This window comes from Netta rufina (assembly GCF_964035555.1).
Source record: "Netta rufina genome assembly, chromosome: 3".
Classification (NCBI taxonomy): Eukaryota; Metazoa; Chordata; class Aves; order Anseriformes; family Anatidae; genus Netta; species Netta rufina.
Window position 1 is genome coordinate 40,640,898 of NC_140125.1, and position 17,259 is coordinate 40,658,156.

General features: G+C 38.7%; 2 protein-coding genes across 2 annotated transcripts in view; both read right to left on the minus strand.

The window, feature by feature from the left end:
* The window catches only part of DYNC2LI1 (dynein cytoplasmic 2 light intermediate chain 1), a gene marked incomplete at both ends in the record, with an annotated part of 50,260 nt that extends 49,460 nt beyond the window's left edge, over positions 1-800 (minus strand). The window contains 2 exons of the mRNA XM_084284541.1: positions 489-600; positions 787-800. Of these exons, the coding sequence (XP_084140667.1) occupies positions 489-600; positions 787-800 (126 nt within the window). The remainder of the gene's footprint in view (positions 1-488; positions 601-786) is intronic.
* A 5,746-nt stretch (positions 801-6,546) lies between these two features.
* Positions 6,547-17,259, minus strand: part of PLEKHH2 (pleckstrin homology, MyTH4 and FERM domain containing H2) — a gene marked incomplete at its 3' end in the record, with an annotated part of 51,304 nt that continues 40,591 nt past the window's right edge. Inside the window, exons 20-29 of the mRNA XM_084283875.1 lie at positions 17,010-17,107; positions 16,359-16,536; positions 15,183-15,338; positions 13,678-13,775; positions 13,143-13,284; positions 12,260-12,405; positions 10,532-10,661; positions 9,619-9,705; positions 7,768-7,905; positions 6,547-6,729 (exon numbers count right to left, since the gene is read on the minus strand). Of these exons, the coding sequence (XP_084140001.1) occupies positions 6,547-6,729; positions 7,768-7,905; positions 9,619-9,705; positions 10,532-10,661; positions 12,260-12,405; positions 13,143-13,284; positions 13,678-13,775; positions 15,183-15,338; positions 16,359-16,536; positions 17,010-17,107 (1,356 nt within the window). The remainder of the gene's footprint in view (positions 6,730-7,767; positions 7,906-9,618; positions 9,706-10,531; positions 10,662-12,259; positions 12,406-13,142; positions 13,285-13,677; positions 13,776-15,182; positions 15,339-16,358; positions 16,537-17,009; positions 17,108-17,259) is intronic.

A 17,259-nucleotide genomic window follows, 5' to 3' on the forward strand; every position in this document is an offset into this window, starting at 1 on the left:
AGTATTTTAAAGGTTGTTAATTAGAAGTTGTATATATACCAATACTCCTAGAGTAAAAGTGTTCTTATAACTGCGACTCACTTGGTCAAAAAGGCGAGTATTTTCTGATTTACTTTTCAGTTAAATGCTAACAAAAGACGAATATGAAATTACTGAATACCAAATTCTGGGGCAATGAGGTAAAACAGCCCCCGCCCCGTGGCACCTGGAGCTGGCGCCCTCGGGCGGGACCCGCTCACACCTGCCTGAGGGACACGGGCAGAACCACAGGCGGGGTGCCAGCCCCTCTAATTACAACAAAACCGGCCGAAGCGCACTTAAATCGTTTTGTTACCCGTTCAGCTTTAACAGGGGGAAACTTAACAGCGCGTCACCCAGGCACAGCGAGGAGCTTTCCTTCTGGCCGCGACTTTTCCGAATTTACCCCCTCCCCCCCCGCCCTTGCCCTGAGGCAGCGGCGCGCAGGGCGGGCGCGGCCCCGGCCTTACCCCGCGCTTGCTGCCCACGCACAGCACCGCCTGCTCCCGCACGGCCCCGCCATCGCCGCCGGAGCTTCCTCGCCGCTCCGCCTCAGCCCGCGCCGCGTCCCACAGCGTGTCGCTACCGGGAAAGCCGCGGCCGGGGCGCGTTAGGGCGAAACCACGGCCACGGCCACGGCCCCGCCCGCGGCTGCCCCTTCCCCGGCCCCTCCACGGCCTCCCCTTTGGCTCTGGGGTCCCGGCACCGAGGCGCGGCCCCCCCCGGCCGAGCCCCCCTCCCGCGGCCCCGGGGGGCTCCCCCCGTTACCCGGCCTTGGGCATCGCTCCCCGCCGGCCGGGCCCGGCTGCCCGTCGCCATGGGGACGGCGCGGGGCGGGCTGGGAGCTGTAGTTCCGCGGGGCGGGGGGGGAGAAGCCGCGGCCTTCGGCCCCCGCAGCCTCTGCCTCCGGCGCGGGGCCGCTCCCAGCTCCACACGGGAGCGCCCCAAAACCGAGCCGTGTGTCCCGCACAACTGCCCGAGCACCTCCTGAGCCTGTCCCAGTGCCCGAGCACCCCCTGGATGCAGACCCTTTCCCTAACCCCCAGCCTGACCCTCCCCTGTCCCAGCTCCATGCTGTCCCCTCGGGTCCTGTCGCTGTCCCCAGAGAGCAGAGCTCAGTGCCTGCCCCTCCGCTCCCCTCGTGAGGGAGCTGCAGGCCGCCATGAGGCCTCCCCTCAGCCTGCTCTGCTCGGGGCTGAACAAACCCAGGGACCTCAAGCCACTCCTCCTACCTCTTCTCCCCCTTCACCATCTTTGTAGCCCTCCTTTTGACACTCGCTAGCAGCTTTATATCCTTCTTATATTGCCATGCCCCAAACCGCACACAGTACTCGAGGTGAGGCTGCACCAGCGCAGAGTAGAGCGGGACAATCCCTTCCCTCAACCCGCTAGCGGCGTTGTGCCCGATGCACCTCAGGATACAGCTGGCCCTCCTGGCCACCAAAGCACGCTGCTGGCTCGTGTTCAGTTTGCTGTCAACCAAAATCCCCCGATCCCTTTCTGTGGGGCTGCTCTCCAGCCTCTCATCCCTCAGTCTGTACTTGTATCCAAAGCTGCCCCATCCCAGGTGCAGAATCTGGCACTTGCTCTTGTTAAATTTCATACAGTTGGTGATCACCCAACCCTCTAATTCGTCAAGATCTCCCTGTAAGGCCTCTGCCCTCAAGGGACTCAACAGCTCCTCCTTAGTGTTGCCTGCAAACTTCTTTAGAATACATCCAAGTCCTGCATCCAGACTGTTGATAAAAAAAAAACATTAAAGAGAACTGGCCCCAAACTGGCCGCTGTATTTTAGTTGAATATTTCACCTCAGCCCTAAGGCTGTTAATAAACTCAGGTGCAGTAAAGCTGTGGGATGACCTCACCCCATGAAGGGGATGTAGGAAGTAGGTAAACCTGACAAGTCACGAGTATTGCCAGTCAGGGAGGTGACCCACAACCCAGAAGAGCAATTGGAGCTGCCTTCTGCAGCTGAGTAGCTGCTTTGTGTCCTGAGAGAGCGAGGTAAAAAAAACAAAGTAAAACAATCTCCTGCCTGTTTGATGAAAACCAGGAAATGGGCCTCACTCAGAATTTACTCAGAATTCATCTCAACTCCATCTGTCCCCAAAGAAGGCTTATGTAGCAAGAGACAGACCCTATGTAACACTTGTTCGTAAGAAATATATTTTTTCTAAGTTTAATTTGCATAATTATTCAGTTGCAGCTCCAGAAGTCTTCATTTGGTTATGTTCCCCTGTCTTAATTCACTTCCAGGTTTTTACACGGCTCTTCTAAAGCATTTGACAACCCCCTCTGGAAACCATGCTGATTAAAAAACAGGAAGAAACTCCATTATTTAGTGTTATAAAGTGGCGGGCCATGCTGATGCCTTTCTAAATGCATTGCTTTCATGAATTTCATTTCCACAGGGCATTTCCAGTATCTTGGTATATGAAGCCAACGCTAATCTATAATCACCAGTTAAAAGTGGTAAAAACCCTGGACGAAACTACTGTTTCTCTGCCAAACAAAGCAAAATAAACGTAGGAATGGCTCCTGGCACTAAAAAGCAAAGTATTTTTACAGCTATTTACTCAGTGACAGAGTGGTGGCAAATCTGGAAATGCTGCAGTACAAATCTGGGTTGGGAAACAGTGTAGGGGCATTAATTAATTAATAAGCTGTGCTGAAGACCAGCCCAGAAATGAATTTAGTTTTCAGTATTTTAAGTTTCATCTCAGTCTTCCCTTTGCTGCTCATGACCTAAGAAACAGTAAAAAATAACTTTTTCTTCCCAATTCACTGTTACTTAATTACTAATCACCTTAGTTAAAAATTAACTCAAGCTAATGGATCACACTAAGCTGTATGGACTATTAAAATTTTATGTAAAGGTTTAAGTGGTACATTCCTTTATGCAAGGATGAATTCCTTCCTCCAGGACATAAACTGTGAAACTGTATTAGTCTGAGAAGTAACTCCAACTCTAAATACCTACCAGCCTTTTTTTTTAATAGGGAAACAGAGGCCTTTATTTTAAATATAACAACATTTAATCTAAAATAACAGGACAACACTAATTTTGTAGATTGCATTAAAAACTCAAAGCTTTATCATTTGCCTGCTGTACTATAGAAGTCTTGCTTGTTTTAGAAATGTGCAGTTTGCTTACTAATCCTGCTGCACAAAGATTGACAAGGCAAACTTGTATTTATTCATTTTTATTGTATTCCAAACGTTATTTTCAAATCAATGTGACTCTTTATATAGAGATTTACCACTGATCTTTCAGTCATTGTCAAGCTCAGATTCCCTGGCTATCTATACAGATTGTTGTTACTGAGTGCTCAAAGCAAGCACAAAATGTTCTGAAGCTTGCTATGGAAAGTGAAGTCTCCTTCCATGAGCTTACCTATTAATCTCACCCTGAGAATATTTTTACAACCTAGGTTTTGCAAGCCTTGAGCATGGGAAGTTCTTCAGCATCAGTCCCAGAGGTTCCTGCTCATTTCACAGCTCCCATTTCATCACTGCTGCTGAAGATCAGAAGGTGAGAAAAGTCTAGTTCCTGCCTGGGCTTTAGTCGTGGATTAGGTGGCATGGTATGAATTGTTTTGATGGATGACTCAAGGCTAAGACTGAGATGTGGATCACTCATGAGGTTCAAGCTGGGTGGGGAAGGCAGAACAGATCAACTACCTGACTCTGAAATTTTCAGTTTTGCTGACTTATTTTGTGTGGTATCTTCTAAGTAGGTTTAGGGCTAGCTTAACACAGAGCAAGTCCACCAGAGACTTACACAGCTCTTCACGCCACACTGTTGAAGTGTGTTTGTGTAAGAGACTTTCCTTGCTGACTGTTAATTTTAGGGAAAGGTTTGCTTGAAGAGGTTACTATCACACTATGGAAACCATGCTGTTGCTAATCAAAACACTGAGAAAAACTTGATTGTTTAGTGTTGTATGGTCATGCTGTGATTCTGAGTGTATTTATTTCATGAAAATTACACGGTATTTCTGGTAATGTGACTGTATATGGGATTAATGATGACCCATCATAATTAAACAGTCATATTAAGTCTGAAAGGTGCTGCCAAACAAAGGGAAACTAGAACATGGACTGCTTCTGGCACTATGATTTAGGGATATATTGCATCACCAGGAGCTTAACCCTAAAAGGCAAAGCAGTTTCTGAATTATCTACCTAAAAGCAGGAAGGAAAGTCATACTACTTATACTGTATGCTGCTTTACAAAAAAGCTGTTTGTAAGGCAGGAATTGTTAATGAAATCTGTTTAAAAGACTCAGGATCTGCACATCAGCTTTGCGTATCATTTTGTCTCCAAACTAACCAACTTAATTCAAAGATTTAAAAAAACTACATGAAGAAACTCACTAGTGACGTGCCTTACACTATGTCCTAATGGACAATGAGGAAATAATTGCTAGCTGGAATATTCTAGGTTGATTACTATCATAATTTTGTGATGACTTTTTGTTTGTAAATTAACTTTCTAAGCATATTTGATAAGCTTTACACTACCACCTAACTGCTGCAGTACCATCTGTTTGAATTTCTAAGTACAGTCACCCACCCCCGTAATTCTCCAGAAGTTAACTATACTGCTGATCTCAAAGGGATGTTAATTCCTAACCCAATTACACCACACTACCTGCATCGCTTCACCTGGGGATGCTGCACAAAAAGATGCTGCAGTCAGTGCCAGGGTCTCCTGTAGCTTCCTGGGTGCTTGCCCTGATGATGACAGATCTGCTGTCCCCTGCCTCATTGAAAGAGAAATGGTGTAACTACTCGTGAAGGTTGAAAGTTATCAGGAAGCTCTTTATGCATTTCAAACATGGTATCATCCATATATAGTATGTTTGTTATATGTTTGTAATTTTCAAGACAAAGCACTGAGCCATAAAGTGGAGGTAGCATCTTGCAGGCTTAGCTTGTGGCAGGATTTTGAGAGCTTTCGGAAGAAATGTATTTATCAAGTCAGCCAGCCAACTTGTCTTTCCACTTATTAATACTATGTTCTTTTTGCAAACTGTATCTCCAAACTAACCTATTTCAATTCTTCAGGAAGATACTTCCTACCTTTTACAGAGGGCAAACAGCTGAAAATTACTCCTCTCTCAATCTGTATGTCTGTATATACAAAATGTCATATAATAAAGGAGTTTTTCAACCTTCAGATATTAATATTCACCAATATGAAATTACTGCAGGCTAAAATGATGAAGGTTAGCAGTAAGTGATTAATGATCAATGACCATCAGCATGAGCAGAAGTGAAAAATATAAAATGTGTATAAATCAATGATTCATGTTTAACTACCCCCTCTGCAGTTGGACCTAAATTATTAGAGTATGCTGCTGATCTATTTCAGAGCCTTTAGAAATGGTTTCTTTGCACAGAAACTAAAATGCGAGGTTTGGAATTTAAAAGGAGTGTCATTTCTATGTACTTGACCCTACACAGCACTGAAGCTTGCAGCTGAAAAAGGTAACCAGAAAGTGCTCCCAAATCCAATAGTGCAGATGCAACATTTTACCTTTAGTGTGCAAAAACATTGTAATTAGTTTTATAATGTGAAATGTATAGATACAAATGAAAAACAACAAATACATCTTTTACAAAATATTATTCTGTATCACTGTACATACATTATACACATGGCATTTTGTGTCACTTATGTCTCCGAGCTCAACAATTCAAACAATGGCTTTCTGTGTTATTCCTGTGTTTTAAATTGAGTCATTCTTGCATCTGGATTATATTATTATTTCTGGATTAAAGAAGTTTAATAAACCTATACTAAATACAGTGCCTGTTCAATTTAGATTTTTCCAAAAGGCTGGGGTTGAGAGGGATTATTTAGAAATGTATCAGGCCGAGGCTGGAGATTTGCCAAGTAGAATAGCTGTATAAAAATGGCTAAAAGGGTATTGGGAGAATACTTGTTAGATTTGTAATAGTTACACGATGTGTTTATGGTTTTTTGTTTTGTTTTTAAGAAGAAACAATTCTAAAACAATTTGCTGGTTTTGGTCCCATGGTGCTTGTACTGAAAAATAAAGAGGGGTGAGGGAAATGGAAAATATACTATTTGACATTTTTAAAAACAAAAAATCCTTAAAAAAATGAAGGTTATACAATCTGTACTTTTTAAAATGCAACTGAAGAGGTGAAGACAGTTTGGTCCCTGAGAAAATATCTGGAAAATGTTTAAAATGTATACAATTGTTCCCAAGGCCACCCTTCCCCATCACTATCAACAGACATGTTTATTTTTGAGCTATAGGGACAAGCCACCCCAATAAAGCAGAATTCTTAAATCGGCTCATCTTCAACATTCCAGTTTGTGCCAGGCTTTAATTAAAGGATTCCTCCTGCTATATACCATTGAAATGAATGTAAACCCATCCTCCTTTCCTTCATTTACAAACCTGCTTATGCAGTATGTCTTGTACATCAAAAAGTTTTCAATCAGTGTAGAAACCATGTAGCAAAGATGCATTATCAGAATAGGTAACACTTTCATAACAAAGTTGGACATTTAGTTGGTCTGTTGTTTGTGAGCAGTGGCTGACTCCCCAGTTCCTTGAATTTCTGTCCACTTTGAGGTGTCAGTAATGCTGGAGCGGAGAGGTGATGAGCAGCTCCTTTTTGCTGATGAAAGTTGTTAATATAGCTGGCAATCAGTAGAGTGATCTCAAGAATCTGTAACAGGAACATACAAGTCTCTTTGAAAAATACAGTGACGTGTTTTGACTGCTGAAAAAATAGCTAACTTTCTAGCTAGTGACAATCAGCTGGAAAAGTACTTCTACTTTATCAGACTAATGATGGGGAGAAAGGAAATGCTACCAGAACTTTGTTCTATCACTGCTTTCCAATAATATAATGTTATTCCTATCAGTATGCTGGATACTTTGTCTTCTTCAGTCTTAAAGGACTCAAACAGGTCACTCCTTTCATTCAGTTTTGAGAGGTATTTTGAAGTCCAAAAGATGATGCTCTTAGAAAAAACTTTCATGATGTATTCCCTCAGTTTTCCAAGAAAATAACTAGAGCTCAAGGACTCAAGATGCAGAGTAGGTAAAAGGAATGAAGACATCTGGGAACTTACTGTATTTTCTCTTTGCATTCCACCCAGCTTTGCCTGTAAGGGCACAGTCTGAGGGAAACTTGAACAGATGTATTTTACTAAGTCTAACTGTATCGAGAGTCACGACTTTACCCAAATTTATATGTAGAATTTCATACTGTTTCATAGATTGTTCTGCATAACAGCAAGAGACTTCACATACTGTTTTTTGTTTGTTTTAATCAATCTTACCAGCGAATGAGAGAATATAGATTTTAAAAGCTTGACAGCTCCTTTACCAAAGGCAAAAATATCCTAGAATTTTTAACAAGTGACAGATCTTTCAGATCTTGTATTCTGCAATTCCACCGTAGAACAGAAACAGTTTCTTCAAAATCTATGGTGCTGATCAATCAGACAGACTACGTACTTACATGAAAAATTTGGAATGTTATATAAAGGGACATGAAAAGAAAACACATCAGTATTGTCACTGTTAGCTCTTACATTAGTAACTGTTTCTCCCTCTAAAGCCATCTGGAAAAAGTCAATAATCTCAGAATGCTAGGAATAAAGCAAGTGTTTCATCTTTCGCATCTGTTAAGGATTAACCACTAGAAAAAGTAGAAAAGTAGCAGATGGTGGGGAACTATTTCAGGTAATATACCAACCTTGGGTTTTGTCATGGCAAAAAGGAGTTTTTCAGTTGCTTTGTCCTTTATCTGAGCATCATTAACAACCAACATAAAATCATCTTGATAGCCTCCAAAAGTCATCAGACTCTTATATGTATATGTAACTGTCAATCGCTTAAAAAAGAAAACCCAAAGCTATAAGCAGGTCAATGCAAGAAAAACAGATTATGACAAATACATCTCTTAAAAATATAACTGCACGTGTATTTTTCAAAATGTTGTTAGCCTCTTAGGAATCTTGAAATTAATTGTAAATTTTGGGATAGATTTATCCAGACCTTCACAATGAGGAACTTCCACTGTATATAATAAGACTCCCCTCAGTTAGACTTCTGTTTCTATTCCAAATTAATTAGATCATTACATTATTATGAACAGGTTTCAACGTAAGCCTGTAATTCACTTTACTTAACTCCTGACTAACTTTGAGAGAAACTATTCTCAGGAGTTCCACTTGAAATTGAAGTAGTGCCTAAGTAAGTTAAATGGAAATGTGTATGACATCTAAAGTGATTTAACTCCAGGATTTCTTTTTGGGCAGTGATATAGTTTATAGACACATAGTTAAATGTAGATTCATTTTTTTTTCCATGTCTCTGACAGTACATAAATGCTCTTCAAAGCTCCTCTGCCTTGCTCCTTCAACTCTTGCTGTTCAATGTTCAACACCATGCTAGTGGCCTTTGAGTCTACGATTAGCAGTTGGTTTATCATTAACATCATATTAATATGCTTAAGATTATTCAAAAATTCATCATGAGACAATACCCGTATGATAACTCACTTTACTTGCTTGATTACTAAGCCTCTTTTTGTCCTTATTTCCAAATAGTGTTTTTAATTAGCTGCTCCTTGCAGCACCAGTTCTGATACCCGTGATCCTTTCTGCACAAAATCAGGATAGTCTCTGGAAACTGAGCATTCCTTAAATGGAAGGCAGGGCCTGCCTGCACTGTAAACAGGCAGTGCTCTGCAGAAATCCCACAGCTAGCTCTATGAGCAGGCAGTGTTTATAGAGCTTTCTGCAGTCTGATGCAAGCTCATTTTGCTCATTCTCTGTATACAGCTACTGTATAGCTGCTCTTTGCTCTCCTCATGTTTTTTGTTTTACTGTTCTGTTGTGTTTTTTTTTTAACAACAAAGAAATGTAATGAAAAGGCCTATATTAATGCAATTATGAAGTCGAGATTTTAATTTTCTGATATTCAATATTAGCACTTGCTAATAGCAACATGCCATTCTCTTTCTTTGCAGGATATAAATTAAAGCAGGGATCTTCTCAGGCATTGCTTTTTTACACTGATTACCATGAGTCGTTCTCTGTGAAAACTTTTATTGCAAATCAAAGAAAAATCAGAGCCTAAAATGACATAATTAAATAACACTCAGTTATATTACCTACTATTAAACAAAAATAATACAATGAAAATAACAATCTTTTTATGTAACTGCACTTTGCAGAGTGTATGTATTATGAATAATAATGGAAAATGAAGTCTTCAAGAAAAGAAAATTAATGTTATTGTAAGAACTGTAACTATGGATCTTCTGACATCTGCATGATTAAAACATTAACATTTCATTAAAAGATATAAAAACTGTATCTGATAAACAAAAATAAATTCAGTGTGAAGAAATTGTTACTTATTTCTATTATTAGTACTCCTATAATGGTAACATGAAAGTGTTTTGAAAGGAACAAGTTTTTGCTTTATGAGGAAAGACTAGATAATGCCATCTTTTGTGTACTGTGCTGGTGAATCTCTCTATATACTCAGTAGTAAAATCTACTTTGACCAAAATAAATAAAGAAAAAAAGTCACTTACCATAGTGCTGTAATCAAGAATGCTTATGCCATCTTCATGTACAGCAAACCATATGAAGGACTTCTCAAGTGAGGATGTTGCTAGAGGCTACAAAGAGATATGTTCTTTAATTACTACTTCAAAATGAGACAATATGTAAATAACTATTAAGAGTAAGCTAATACAGAGCTCTTCTCATCCACAGATCTTACTGAGATTTACACTGGGAGGGAACTACAAAGCCATGTAGTAGGCCAGTGGAGGAACTGTGAACGCAACCTAATGCTCCTGAAGCTTCTCCCAGTGCTTAGTCCAATAAAATGTACAGTCTCACTAATAAAATAAATAAAATAAAAAAAGTTTTTAATTTTGTTCACTAGTCTATGCATGTAAAGAACAGAGTGCTGATAGGTAATTTATATATATATATATAATATATATATAGGGATTATCTAGTGAGACATAAGGGGTGAAGTGACAATTCTACTTAACACAGTTGTTTGAATAAAGATACCAGTGGGTTAAGAGAGAGAGGCCAGCACAGTGCTCCAAATACCCTTAACAACATTTACTGAGCAGAGTTCTGCTTCCATAACCAGTTAATGATGCCTTTCAATATTCTAAGAGTTATCAGGCAAAAAAGGTATGAAAGAAAAAGGCTCTGAAGATCTGAATATGTAAGAAAAGATACCACCGAGATTAATAACATAAACCAAGCAGTAAGAGTATTGGGAAGTTATTAATATGGTATACCTATCACTATGATTGTTACATTTCACCAGCGTATAGCTTAAACAAATTAGTAATTTGACAAGTGATTAAATCAGCGTATGTGTATCATACTCATTTTCAACAAAAGAGTTTTCCAAAAACTCTGCAAATCACATTTATATTAAAAAAACCCACACTACTCAAATTCATTAAAGTTTCTTACTTTTGCTGCAAACAATTTAGCACCAAAGAAGGACCATTTTCTGGCTACAGTGAGATAAATGCGCACACAGTCTGCAGCACTGTGCCCCCGGAGAGCCATCCATCTTGTAGACAATCGCTGACAAAGCTGTCTGTTGAAATGAAATATGTAATTTAGTTATTGAAAGGAATTTAAATGCTTACCCATAGCAAGTTTAATGAGCAAAAAAAAAATCCATTTGTTAAAACGATAATTTAAGTTAATGCAACAACTATCACTTACACAGTATCAAACAAATCCAAAACACCATTTAGTATTTTTATGCACATGAGAATGACAAAGTTTCTTCTCGTTTCTGCAACATTATGATTAAATATTGATGTAGCAATAACAGCATAAAGGAAGAGAATCAAGTACAGCTTTTAATGTGTCTCTAAGGTAATCAAATTTTATCAGTACTCAACAGCAATGCCAGTTGTCATTCCAAAAATCCATCCAGCTTAGCACCTACCTTTACCTGTGGCTGGTCACAGATGTGGAAGATAGAGCTTAATGCTACTCTTTCTCAGTGTATTTGGGCACTGCTACCAGAAAGGGTGCTTCTAATGCATGATGCATTCACACTGGCTCTTTTATTTTGTGACTACACGGTGAGTTGGTTCTATAAAATGATCCCATGGAAAATGAATCCTCCAGAAAAAACTTGGCATACCTTTCTAGCACTCTGAATTCTACGAATATCTCACCCTGCAGCTACGAGATCCAGCCCTGGAAAAGGGAGGGGGAATGTATTGTAAAGGTGAGATCCTTCACTTGCAGCTTACGCTTACTGGAAGTTTATGAAGTCAAAACGCACCCTTAGCAAAGAACACAGGAAATAGGACAGGTATAGAGGGGTCCTTTCCCTGCTACAGTCTTTCAACTTGCGGCAATTCATAGTTTAGGAACTAACTGAACAGTTTAACAGGCTTAGCCTCCACAAGTTAGTCTGAGCTAGTGCTTCTTACACTTTGTTCTCTGAAATTAATTGCATAACTTTTTATTTGTTGAGCATATACTTTTGAAAGTCCCTGTTATGTTCTGAGTACGTAATAGTGTTGCTTTGTGTGTATGATTAACAGCTTTAAACTCTCAACCATGTCGGAATAACAAGGAAAACATTTCTGTAATGTGTTTTGGACTTCAAAATTGCTATGACATTGACTTTAGGTAATTTATTAAGCTGTTATGCTACTCTTTATATGAATAGTTGCTGAGTAAAGTAACTTGCAAATGATTAATTTTATATTAGGTGATATATTAATAGTGAGTCCACCAAGTTACCGTATTGCCAATTTGACTGGCTGCAAAACATTGCACATTTGAATAGCAAACACTTAGATCAGACCCTTATGCCCTTTACTTTCAACAGTTCTTTTCTATGCATTTTTCTAGTTCCGCTCTACACGCGGACCTAAATACACTTGCTGAGTAAGAAAAATAAGAATTTAAAAATCTCTGGGGTTTGCAAAACTATGTAGTAATTTGTCTGTTCTAAAGCTTTTACTAGAATGCATGCTTAATGATGATACTCCATTTAGATCAGAAATGTAGAGAGGAAGTGCCTTCTTTAATTCTGCAAGAAAATAAGTTTCACTCACAGGTGTAGGTAAATCTGGCAGAACAGTCAGTTGTACCTTAGGAGAATTAAAAAAATCCTCATTTCACTGCTAAGTTTTCAGAGAAAGTAAGCAGCAAAATATGTCTCACCTTAATTGTTCTTCTGAACAACCATGCCTGTATCTCTTGGGGTAGAATCTCTCCAAAACTTGTTTTAATGTTTGATTGGACTTGGACTGGGAAGTGACTTGCCCTGCTGGTGTTGAGAAAGGCCTTTCAAAATCTCCGATTTCTACCTAAGGGTAAGACCACAAAGAAGAAAAATATTTGTTACTGCAGGGTAATTTTCTTGCTGGGTATTTATTTCTTCTGTCTTACCATGGAAAATTAGAAACAGTTTGTCAGTAATGTGTATTTTTCACTGATACAGAAGCCATTCAAGTAATTTTATTTGATATTTACCATGCAAGAAAAAACAGATATCAAATATAAATTGTACAAATACAGGGTATAATACTATCTAGTTCTGCTCTGAGATTGCTACATCTTCAGCTACACAACCAGTTTAGATTTGAGTAACACCATCAAGTAACTTTCTCAGTAACCTTCTTTTGCTTGAGTCTATTTTTTTTAAATAAAACATATTTTATCAAGACCATCTCTAGTAAAGGAGTTTTAGTGTTTCATTAAACAGCTGTTACTTTGGTATATTAACTTGCAAAAATAATTTAAACAATAGCAAATGAAGAAATGATATGTGATTAGATGATACTTTATCAAATGGGGCCTAACTGTGTAGGATGGTAAAGAAAGCTTTACCCATACTGGTGCCAACAGTAGCGCTCACTGTAGAGCATTTCCCCTGAAGTACAGAAGTTAGCTTTAAACAAAGATTTCAGCCCAGTCTATTTCTTGCACTATAACATAGGAAAGGTGAAGGCCATTTGAATGCCAAGCAACCCCGGACCACCTCCTTAATTTAAGGTTTCCATCTGTAAAACTGCTGTGTGAGCCATTAATGCACCAGGATTACCTGAGCCAGAAGAGCAGTCAGTTCCATCGCTAGTTCTTTGTTTACGGGGAAAAGTCCATTGACTATTTGATCGTTCGTCTGATAGACTAGCAGCAGCTTCTCTCTGTCCGTCTCCCCATGGACTTGAACTGAAAAATAAAGCCTGAAGAGAAGACAGAAAGCTATCAAATATAGAAGATGGGGACATACGTTAGCCCTGAGGACTGGTAGTATCTGAATATGACATGTCTACGTCAGTGTCAAAACACATTAGCAGAACACCACTTCTACTTAAACCAGAGGGCAAATACTTAATTTTAGCCTTCTGAACTCAGTGTTGCCCTTACTTTTTTATAGCACCCTCCTCACCGCTTTCTGAGGTAAAACCCACCACACCATATATACTTTTTAAATTGCTCTGGTTACATCCATTTACTATTTTTATTGCAAGTTTTGAGCCAGCCAGTATTTTTCATAAGAAGAAACTGCAGAAATTAAAAACAAAAAAAATATAAATCCTGACACAAGACAGAGATGTTATAACTGCTATACAAACCTATTTTTGTAAGTAAGGCGGACAGTCCTTGTACCTTCACATTTCCCAGGATGTTGTTCTTTGGAGGCCTGCTCCCATTTTGAAATAATGTCACAGATCTAGAAACAAATCAGTAAGAAAGTAACTTTTGCTTGTATTCATCTTTCAAAAAATGTGAATAAAAACTGCCTACTTATTTTAATATCATTTACCTATTACATATTGGAAACTTACATAGCTTGAATCTTTAAACTAAATAGAAGATAGCTTTACTAGCTGTTCTTAGTTGGAACATTTAATAATTAGCTTTTCTGTTGTTGGTTTATCCTGGAACACACACCCTAACTTTGGAAATAAGCCATGAGATGTTTATGTGGAAAGGACAGGTACTTGATTTAGCAGCAGCCAATGAGTATGTAATTATACAAAGTGAGTTGTTATATAATTAATCAAATGCCTTTGATCTCTGCCTTCTCCTTCTGCTGTATGCTGGAGATTTTCAGGCCCCTTTTACTAACTGTTTGTTTTGATGTTTGTATGAAGTTTGTTAACAAAGTGCACTGAGGGTGGTTTCTGACAAGTGGTGTGTGTGGGCAGCCTGGGAGGAGGCAGAACAGAGGTCCAGTGAGTCCTGCTGGACTTCAGGGCACCATTCTTTCACAGAAGAACCTTTCTGAAAGAAGTAATGTGAACAGCTTCTAAGGCTGCATTTACCAAGGAAATAAGTATTTTTGGAAACATGTTTTGCTTTCCATATGGTAATTATTCTGGTGGGGAAGCAGAGCTAATCAGATGACTCTGCTTATTTGTCATGAAGAGCTGACCGTACCTTCCTTTGTAACTCAAAGTGCAGCTGTGAGCATTGGCCAAAGAGTGCAAAAGACTACTTGATAGAAGCACAAAAAAAAAAAAAAAAAAAAAAGATTCATTATTTGGTAAAAGGCTTGAAGAATATTCAACTAAAACATAGATTATACTGCATTTTGCCAATCTCGGCCACAAAAAAATTATTATTAGTAATAGATGGACTTAAGATCTAGAACAATGATATGCCAAAAACTGGGAATTTCCTGAACCTTATTTATTCTGTATTTAGATAAGGAATCCTTTCTTTATTTTCATTCCCAAAGATCCCCACGCCAGTATCAATGACTTTTTGGACCTCAAATGGTCATCTTTTGGGGCTATACCAGAAATACTAACTGAAATCTCTAAGTGACCATTGGATTTCCAATTTCTTTTTGGTTTTACAGGACTGTGATTAGTAACAGCTTTTTTTTTTTTTTTTTAGTCTAGCTGTTACTTCTGTGATTAATATCAGTCTCCCAGACAATGCTTTTAAATATAGTTCACTGAATGAATTTCAGTAATTGAAAAAGTGTTTTTTTTCATCTTTCTCATTATGAGGGAAAAAAAGACAGTTTTCTGACTGAAAATATTTTCCTTTACATTGTCTGAAGAGAGCTCTGTAAAATGAAGATATTTTGCTCTTTTATATGCACAGCTCATTAAAGACTTTTATTTACCTTGATGTTCCCTTGAAGACAGTGCTCTATATCCTTGCCAGAGGGATCATCAGAAAACAGTGCAAATCCTGACTGAGCTGGTTTCCTCATTCCTGTATCCTGGTTCAGGGTGTTCAGAAATTCTTCCACTGTGGTAGAAGCATCAAACCCAACAACCTAAAAAAGCACCCAAAATATTTTTTGCTATCAAGCACTTGGAAAAAAAAATGAATTAAAGCTAAAATTTTGAAGGATAGTACCTCTAGAACTCTAGAACAACAATGGCAGCTTAAGATCCATTCCATCCTCTGTGGATAACTTACCATCAGTGGAATTTACAAATTGGTTATTTACTGATCCCACGGAAGTAATTTATTTATTCAATTACAAATTTCATAGCCCTCAGAAGATGAATTTTGAGCAATATATAAATAAATGAGCAGTGATTCCTTTTCTTCTTCAAACTTTATTTTTGAAACTTTTTAGGGTGACTTAAATACATGCTGATTTTTCTCTTTTACTTGGCATGCAGTAAGCAATTAAGAAACTTAGAGGGGAAAAAAAAAAGATTTCTCCTGTTATCTGAAATAAAAAGATTATTCAATATAGTTTTGACTTCATATATAAAATCACTTTATATCTTGTAATATTGTGAATTGTTAAAAAACTCTTTTTGCAAGCTCTCACCACTAGAAACAGAAACCAGGATTTGCACCCCTATGCACAGAAGCCCATGGAAAGCTTTCTACAGGCTTTGACCGATGAGGTCTGAAAGGTTAAGAATGAAGCTGTGTTTGTTCTGTAACAAATACGGTTATCCTTCATGGCTGATAATGGAAGTCATAGCTGCGTTTCAATGCCTTCAGTGAGATATTTAACTTTAAAGTTATCTTAAGAAAGGAAATGGAATTTAACACCTTTCTTTTTCCTTCAGTCTAATTCATTCATCTGGTGGCCAGGTTAAATAAGAAACTTCATTCATATTTCTCACTCATAAGTGTTTTTTCCCAAACATTTACTCTTCATTGATTAAATCAAACTCAAATACGTTGTGCCCACCATTGTTAGCACTGGCACAGGATGAAAGTCAACCAATATTTACCTTAACACGTAAAATTCTGTTTCTGATATACTTCACATATACGTTGAGAGCATAGGTTAGGGAGCCCTTAGATTTCACGGTCTATTTAACATTACCTGATAAATGCCATTCATGAAATGAACTGGAATACTAAAGGGCAGTGAATGGTGGTAGGGGTTTCTTAGAAGAGTTGAAAGAATTTCCATTCTGGAAGGTCTGGCTTCTCGGTCTCCATTCTGCTGCGTACGCTCTACGCATCGCTGACAATATATTGCATATTTCCCAAATTCAGTTCTGTGACAAAAAAAGAAATAAGGCAATTCTTGGGACTGATTGAAAGGATAGGAAACTGTGAGTAAAACTCTCTGGAGATACCAAATGCGAAGAGCATTCAGATTTCACAGCCAGATTTCCAACATTTTTACATGAGGCATTATAAGGAGTGTAAGTCCACTGAGACAAACAGAATTGTGCCAAAGATGAACATGGCTCAGAGTGTTTTGTGCAACTGCTATACTTTGGTCTTCATGCTTTTGCAATATACAGTCAGAATTCCATTGCAGACTATTTATCAAAACAAAGGATAACTTTGCCAAGCGATGCACAGAAGCAGCATGTATGACCTTTGCATGGCACTGAAACACAATGCTATTCAAATGCATTTTAAAATGTATGTCCAAAAAAAAAGAAATATTAAATGAAAGATTGGAAATAAGGTACTTTAAGAAACACTAGTCAACTAGCTGGCTAACAATATTCAGGCACACCTGGAATCTGCATTCTTCTTTAAATGAAGTTTAAGAAGCCAAAGGAATGGGTGCTGGGGCAGAAAGAGTCCAACGCAGAGAGCCAAGAGCTGCAAGCCCTGGACAAAAGGAAGACATTCACTGTTTTAAACATCTTACAAAGTAAAACTTCCTGCTGTGGCTGCTGGCCAGCAGTGAAGCTTACTGAGCCAAGTTGAGTAACAGATGATTGTAAACAGGAAGAAAAAACAAAACACAGAGAAAAAGCTGA